This window comes from Pristiophorus japonicus, chromosome 2, assembly GCF_044704955.1.
Source record: "Pristiophorus japonicus isolate sPriJap1 chromosome 2, sPriJap1.hap1, whole genome shotgun sequence".
In the NCBI taxonomy this organism is placed as follows: domain Eukaryota; kingdom Metazoa; phylum Chordata; class Chondrichthyes; family Pristiophoridae; genus Pristiophorus; species Pristiophorus japonicus.
Genome location: NC_091978.1, coordinates 196577194 through 196585737, shown reverse-complemented (window position 1 = coordinate 196585737; position 8544 = coordinate 196577194). Strand labels below are relative to the sequence as shown.

The 8544-nt window shown below is 50.0% G+C and overlaps 1 protein-coding gene across 3 annotated transcripts in view; it reads left to right on the top strand.

The window, feature by feature from the left end:
- The first annotated feature begins 787 nt into the window (after positions 1-787).
- Positions 788-8544, top strand: part of tbc1d19 (TBC1 domain family, member 19) — a 317152-nt gene continuing 309395 nt past the window's right edge. For 2 of the 3 annotated variants that reach the window (XM_070870657.1, XM_070870654.1), the window contains exon 1: positions 788-952. In XM_070870657.1, coding sequence (XP_070726758.1) covers positions 848-952 — 105 coding nt within the window. In that variant the 5' untranslated portion in view covers positions 788-847. The remainder of the gene's footprint in view (positions 953-8544) is intronic. The other variant, XM_070870665.1, reaches the window with a different exon arrangement.

Genomic DNA, 8544 nt, shown 5'->3' with positions numbered 1-8544 from the left:
CGAAAACACCCAAGGAAAACCACTTACAATTCCTGAGAAATTGATAAGGATGAAGCTGAATGAGATCTAGGACTCAACACTAAACATGTCCAACCAATACTGAGCAGCAATCAACACATATGTTGAACTAAATTGCCAAAACAAAGACTATGAATAAGAGAAAAGAATGATAAAACTTTATAATGCTGTAGTCAGATTGCACTGTCCAATTCTGGCTGCCAAGAAACAAGAAAGACATTCAAGTGCTCAAGGCAGTGCCCAGAAATTACAAGATTAATCCCTCCTGTCAGTGCATGGATTATGAGAAACTGGAAACATTTGGATTTTTTAGATTAGAAAGTGGGTGCCTTAGAGGTAATCTTATAGAGGTAGACAAGATTGTTAAGGATACAGAAAAAAAGTTAATTTGGAACATTACTTTAAATTAAACCGTGGGAATAGAACAACGGAAGACAGGTTCAAAGTAGCAAAAGGTACTTTTAGCACTGATATTAGGGGAAACCTTCTTTACACAAAGAGTGGTCAATAAATTTTCAGATAGAGTATTGGAGGCAAAGCTCCTGGAATCATTTCAGAAACAATTGAATGCTACAACGGGCGGGGGCAGGATCTCTTTGGGTAGATGAATCAAGAGGATGCCTCCCTCATCTGTACTTACCTTGTGAAAGTTAGGGGCGTGTGAGTCGGTGTCAGTTGTCCCACGCTAGAGGAGCAGGTTGTGCAGTGCACGAGCAGCCCGCAGGATTGGCCCCGCGCCGCTGCAGCGGAACGTTGTGCGGCTTGCGCGCTGTGACGCGAGTCGGCTGGCGGTTGGTTGCCGGGTTACGGCAGGCGGCGGCGCAGTACCATGGAGCCGGATTCGGTGCAGCGGCAGCTCTCGGTCACCATCGCACATATCGTGCAGCGGCTCCGTGGGTCACAGCTACACTCAGAGCTGGAGCGGGAGGCCAGGGTGAGTCGGACCCTGGTGGGCGATCGGTCAATGAGAAGCTTGTTATTGGGCCGGGAGCGTGTCCACGCTGAGCCCGAGCCCAGGCCTGGGCGGTGCTGGCTCCGGGTTGACTTCTGATGCGAAGAAAAATAAATCACATTAAAACTGATGGCTCCACATGTGAGTGGAACAGAATTCACGGGAGGGGGAGGAACTGCACAGCCGGTCAACCAGCGGCAGGACGCTGCGTTGCTGCTTTTGCTGCTTTAACAGGCAGGAGTCCACTGAACTGGGATGGGACCCATGTCCTAGCGGAAAGGGTAAATAGGGAGGTGGCAAAGGCTTTAACCTAAGAAGATGTGGGGGAAGAAGGGGTCTACAAGAAACGTAACCAGCCTAAATATAAATAAAACAGGAAACGAGAGCAAAGTAAGGAAGACATTGAGGGTAAGGGAATAAATAGTTATAGAACAAGAGTCTAAAAAGATGGTTAAACATATAGGGCCCAAGTTTCCACATGATTCGCGCCTGATTTTTAGGAGCAACTGGTGGAGAACGGACTATTTTAGAAATTGCAATTCTCCACATTTTTTTTTCTGCAGTTCTAGTCAGGTAGAACAGTTCTAGTTTAGAACAGAATTTTTTCTTCAAAAGGGGGCGTGTCCGGCCACTGACGCCTGATTTGAAAGTTTCCACAGTGAAAATGTACTCCAAACTAAAGTAGAATGGAGCCAGTGAAGATTTTTGTAGAACTGAAAAAACCTGTTCTACACATTAAAAAATCAGGCGCAGGTTACAAATTAGGCGTCCAGAACGAGGTGGGGGGGAGGCGGGGGGGAAGGGAACTCATTAAATTCGACAATAAATCCTTATTTATACTTCTACAAATATTATACAAATAAATCCAACCTGAATAAACATTTATAAGCCAAGAAAAGATTAAATAAACCATCTTCCTACCTGTGTGAAAGTGTTTCAGCCAGGGAGAATTCTGCAGCCGTTCGTGCCGCTGAGCGGGAGAGGGGGGGAGAGAGAGAGAGAGGGGGAGAGAGAGGGAGGGGGAGGAGAGGGAGGGAAGGAGAGAGAGAGAGGGGAAGGAGGGAGAGAGAGAAGGGGGGGGAGAGAGAGAGAGAGAGAGAGAGGGGGGGGAAGAGAGAGGGGGGGTCGGGTCGGGGAACAGGAGCGCGGGTCGGGTCGAGGGGGGAGTGGGTGTCAGGTCTCGGGTCGGGGCGGGGGGGAAGCGGGGGTCGGGTCTGGTCGGCGGGGGGGGGGAAGCGGGTGTCTGGTCGGGGGGGGAGCGGGTGTCGGGTCTGGTCGGCGGTGGGGGGGGGAGCGGGTGTCGGGTCTGGTCAGCGGGGGGGGCGAGTGTCGGGTCTGGTCGCGGGGGGAGCAGGAGCTGGCTGTGGGAGGAGCCTCATTCACGCAGCCCCAGTGAGGCCATTCAGCCAGGGCTAGGGGCTGCGTGCTTCGGGCCCCTCCCACACAGTTCGGTGCCTGGAGCTACTGCACTTGCGTGCCGACTGTAGCGCGCATGTGCAGAGGTCCCGGCACTGTTTTCAGCGCCGGGACCTGGCTCCGCCCCCCCACAGCTTGTGCTGGCTGCGCCGAGGGCCAGAGGACCTGTAAGTAGGTGGAGAATACCGAGGATTTTTTTAGGCGCGAAAAACGGGCGCCCAGCTCGGAGGGGCGCCCGTTTTTTTTCTTGTGGAAACTTGGGCCCATTGTGAGAAGAAATCCTATTAAAAATGAGTTAAACTGTCTGTACAGCAATGCACACAGTGGCCTGGAAGTTCCGGCTTCCCCGGGTCCGTACGGAGTGTCTACAGGCCCGGGAAGGCATCGCAAAAGCCGGTTTTCAGCGCACAATGTGCATGCGCTGAAAACCGGCTTTCCCGATCTGTCAAGCTGGAACTTGACAGATCATCTGCATATCGGGAGTAAGGACACTTGCAAGGGTGAGATTGCGGGATTTAACCATATCTTGCCCAACAAGTGTCCTCAAAATTCTTGCGCCTGATAAAAGCAGCTGCATAGCCTACTTTTACAGGCATAAGAGTTTAAAAACATACAAAAGTATAATAAAATTAAATTAAACACTTTACTTTTAAAAGCCCTTCTCACGACGTGAAATTTATTTTAAACCATCATTTAAAAAAACTTTTTAAAAACGCGCAATTTTTTTTCTCTAAGATATTTATTTACTTTAATTTCAATTAATTTTAATTATGTGAGGTGCATTTTTAATTTTTATTTGGTGTTATTGTGTTTTTTTTTCTCAATTAATAGCAATGAGAACTCATAGATACGGAATTCCCATTGATAGTAATTGAGAATACTTTACCTGATTGGTTGAGCAGCTACATGTGACTGCATTTTCTGCGTTCGAACCTGGAGGACGGGAGCGTGCTTCGCAGCGCAGGAAGAGAAGGCCTCCCCCAATGGAATCTCACGTTCCTCTGGGACTACCAGGTACTTGTGTAGAAATTTTTCAGGTTGTAGGCATCTACCCGCGGAAGCGTCCGAACGCACTTTCTGGGCCACAGTGTCTCCAGTCGTCTTGGTTAATACTTGAGACTGGAACAAGACCTAATTCTGTCAAGCCTGTGTATTGGCTGGTGTGCAATGGCCACCACACGTTAAAAAATTCCACGCACAGGCATCTTCCAACCTTCAATAAGTAGTTCAGGACCTGGAATGTCAGGTCTTTCATTGTAACACCTGGGAACTCATCCCTTTTTTGTGTGAAAGCATGTCATCCTCGATACGAGGGACCGCCTAAGAAGAAGCAGCGCACAGTATCTGTAATAAAACAGGGTAGCTGGAGGCAATCATGTGTTGTGAGTAACCAGACATAGTAGGGATTACTGAACATGGCTACAGAAAAATCAAGACTGGGAATTAAACATTGCAGGTTATAACATATTTAGAAAAGATAGAGAGGGGAAAAAGGGGAGGTGGAATAGCTGTACTTATAAGGGATAATGTAATGGCAGAAGAAAAAAGTGATGCAGCTGTCAGCACGAAAAAAATAGAATACATATGGATAGAGATAAAAGAAAACAAAGGATCAATCACACTAATGGATTTAGTCTACAGACCACCTAATAATGGAAGGGAGGTGGAGGAAGAAATATGCAAACAAATTAGGGAAATGAGTAAAAACAGAATAATAATCATGGGAGATTTCAACTACCCTGATATTAATTGGACAGAAGAGGTAGGTAAGGGGGATAAGGGAATGGAGTTCCTGCAGTGTGTACAGGACTCCTTTCAAATCCAATCTGTTAAAAGCCCAACAAGGGAGGATTCACTATTGGATCGAGTAATCGGGAATAAACCAAAGCAGATAAGAGAAGTAAAAGTAGGGGAACACCTAGACAATAGTGACCATAATATAATACGCTTTTAAGATGATAATTGAGAAGGACATAAGTATGACGTTACTCAGGGTAATAAATTGGAGAAAAGCTGATTTTGAGGAGCTGAGAATAGAACTTGGGAAAATAAAATGGGCAACAATAGTGGCAAACAATGATGTAGAACATCAATGGAAACATTTACAACAGTGTTCAACAGAGTGCAGGAACAATATATTCTGCTGAAAGGAAAGAACAAACTAAATGCTAATGTGACTCCATGGATGAATAAAGCCATAAGAGCACAATTGAGGGTAAGGAAAGTGGCATACATTAAATACATAGGCAGCAGGGGAGTGCATGATAAGGGAGAATACAAAGAGATTAGGAGAGAAATCAAAAAAACAATTAGGAAGGCAAAGAAGAACTATGAAATTAAATTATCAAGGAACATAAAAAAAAAACAGTAACATCTTTTACAGGCACATCAATAAAAAAGGAACATTGGGATGGGAATAGGGCCAATAAAAGAAAGAAAGATTTGGATTTATATAGCGCCTTTCATGACCACCGAACGTCTCAAAGCACTTTACAGCCAATGAAATACTTTTGGAGTGTAATTACAGTTGTAATTTAGGAAACGCGGCAGCCAATTTGCGCACAAGCAAGCTCCCACAAACAGCAATGTGATAATGACCAGAACATAAGAATTAGGAACAGGAGTAGGCCATCTAGGCCCTCGAGCCTGCTCCGCCATTCAATAAGATCATGGCTGATCTAGCCGTGGACTCAGCTCCACTTACCCGCCCTCTCCCCGTAACCCTTCATTCCCTTATTGGTTAAAAATCTATCTATCTGTGACTTGAATACATTCAATGAGCTAGCCTCAACTGCTTCCTTGGGCAGAGAATTCCACAGATTCACAACCCTCTGGGAGAAGAAATTCCTTTTCAACTCGGTTTTAAATTGGCTCCCCCGTATTTTGAAGCTGTGCCCCCCTAGTTCTAGTCTCCCCGACCAGTGGAAACAACCTCTCTGCCTCTAACTTGTCTATCCCTTTCATGATTTTAAATGTTTCTATAAGATCATCCCTCATCCTTCTGAACTCCAACGAGTAAAGACCCAGTCTACTCAATCTATCATCATAAGGTAACCCCCTCATCTCCGGAATCAGCCTAGTGAATCGTCTCTGTACCCCCTCCAAAGCCAGTATATCCTTCCTTAAGTAAGGTGACCAAAACTGCATGCAGTACTCCAGGTGCGGCCTTAACAATACCCTATATAGTTGCAGCAGGACCTCCCTGCTTTTGTACTCCATCCCTCTCGCAATGAAGGTCAACATTCCATTCGCCTTCCTGATTACCTGCTGCACCTGCAAACTAACTTTTTTTTTGGGATTCATGCACAAGGAGCTGCCGAAGAAGGGCGATCTCCGCCTCCTTAAGAACTGGCGCCCGGTCTCCCTCCTCAGCACGGACTACAAAATCTTCGTCAGGGCGATGTCTGCTCGCCTTGGTGCCGTGCTGGACCACATGATCCACCCCGACCAGTCCTACACGGTCCCGGGCCGGACAATCCACGACAACATCCATCTGGTCCGGGACCTCATCCATCATTCCCAGGAGGCTGGTCTGTCGGTCGCCTTCCTATCTCTCGACCAAGAGAAGGCGTTCGACAGGGTGGATCACGACTATCTGCTCGGAACTCTGCGCGCTTTCGGGTTCGGGACGCATTTCGTCGCCCGGATTCGACTTTTGTACGCCGCCGCGGAGTGTCTGATTAAGGTTAACGGGTCCTTGACGGCGCCCCTTCGCTTTAGGAGAGGGGTGCGCCAGGGATGCCCCATGTCCGGCCAGTTATATGCCATCTGCGTGGAGCTTTCCTGCGCCTCTTGCGGATGAGGTTGACGGGACTGGCTCTGCAAGGGCCGGGCGTGGAGGTCGTCCTCTCGGCTTACGCCGATGACGTGCTCCTCGCGGTAGAGGATCCCGCTGACCTGCGGAGGATGCGTGAGTGCCAAGAGATTTACTCGGCCGCATCCTCCGCCAGAATCAACTGGGAGAAATGTTCCGGACTCCTGGTGGGTCAGTGGCGGGTGGACTCCCTGCCGGAGGAGCTCAGGCCTTTTGCCTGGAGCACGACCCATCTCCTCTATCTGGGAGTCTACCTTAGCCGCGACGAGGGAGCCTGGCCGGAGAACTGGCAGGAGCTGGAGGCCAAGGTCGCCGCTCGCCTAGGGCGCTGGACAGGACTGCTCCGAGTGCTGTCCTACAGGGATCGAGCGCTAGTCATAAACCAGCTGGTGGCCGCAATGTTGTGGTACCGGCTGGTCACTTTGACCCCTCCCCCTGTGTTTGTCGCCAAGATACAGAAGAAGCTGGTGGACTTCTTCTGGAACAACAGGAAGCACTGGGTCTCTGCTGCGGTCTTGAGTCTCGCGCTTGAGGAGGGCGGTCAGTCGTTGTTGTGTGTCAGCGCCCAGCTCGCGACTTTCCGGCTTCAGACCCTGCAGAGATACCTTTATGTCGAGCCCCCTCCTAGGTGGTGCGCTCCGGCGACGTATTTCTTCCGCCAGCAGCGCGACCTCAACTACGACACGCAGCTCCTGTTTGTGAACTTGGGGGGTGTCAGGACCACCCTCCGGGAGCTGCCTGTCTTTTACAGGGACCTCATCATGGTCTGGAACAAAGTCTCCACCAAGCGCAGCTCTCCGCCGGCTGGAGTGGCGGCTGTCCTGCAGGAGCCGCTGCTCGGGAATCCGTACCTCCACGACCGAGGTTTTATGTGGCGGTCGGAAGAGAGGGCTGTGGCTGGTGAGGTGACCAGGGTCAGGGACCTGCTCGATGGCGGAGGAGCGGGCTGGATGGCGTCAGGCACGCTGGCGCGGCGCCTAAATTCAGCCGACGTCCGCCACGCGGCCGAAACCATCGAGTCGCTAAAAACAGCTTTGGGCCCTGACTCTGTTAGGTGCATCGAGGAGGCTCAAGCACGTGGGGAGATCCCGTCCGAACTGACCCCCGTCCGGACGGAATTCCTCATTGGCGCCAAATCTCGGAACCTTCCTCGGGGGCCGGCGCCTCACAACTTGAGCCGCCTCGGGGAAATCCCCTCCGTGCCTTTCAGTTCCGCGTGGAGGGGTTTCCTGTACGGGCTGCTCCTGCACACACTCAACTTTGCCATCCTCGCCGGCCGTCCGGACACGCCATGGCGTACCATCTTGCCGTCCGGAGGAGGCGGGGGTCCCCGATGGAGGACACTCTACGCAGGGGTCCTCCCACTATTCATCGGGGACTTGGCCTGGAGGGTGGTGCATGGAGCAGTGCCGTGCAACAAATTTTTAAGCCGGTTCACGGACTCCCAGGCCGCCTGCAATTTCTGCGGTCTGGAGGAGTCCGTGTTCCATATTTTTATTGAGTGCACGAGGTTGCAGCCCCTGTTCCATTAATTGAAGGGGCTGCTCCTGAAATTCTGGCTGCACTTCAGTCCCACTCTCCTGATCTTTGGGCACCCTGTGCGGAGGGGAGCGGGTAGGTCCGAAGGCCTCCTCGTAGGACTGCTCCTGGGCACGGCCAAGGGTGCCATCAGCCGGTCCAGGCAGCGGGCGGTCGAGGGGGTCGTTCAACCTGACTGCCTGCCTCTCTTCCGCTCTTACATCCGGTCCAGGGTGTCCTTGGAGATGGAGCACGCGGTGTCCACCGGTACGCTCGCGGCCTTCCGCGAGAGGTGGGCACCGGAGGGACTGGAGTGCATCATCACGCCCGGCAACCAAATTTTAATTTAATTTTACGTTTTAAAGTTTAATTTGTTTTAATTGCCGGTGCTTTTAGTGTCCCCCTTCCCTTTTATAGGGGGCACTGGGGAAAAAATGTGATTTTTAGTGCCCAAAAAAAAACAAAAAAAAAAGAAAAACACAAAAAAAAAGGGGGAAAAAAAGGGCCTTGTAAATGTCTGGTGTGTCATCCAGGTCGGGTGGCACGGTTTAATGTTTTGTTTTACAGATAAACTCTAAAAGAGTTTCATGCACAAGGATCCAAAAGAGTTTCATGCACAAGGACCCCCAGGTCCCTCTGCACCTCAGCATGTTGTAATTTCTCCCCATTCAAATAATATTCCCTTTTACTGTTTTTTTTCCCAAGGTGGATGACCTCACACTTTCCAACATTGTATTCCATCTGCCAAACCTTAGCCCATTCGCTTAACCTATTCAAATCTCTTTGCCGCCTCTCTGTGTCCTCTACACAACCCGCTTTCCCACTA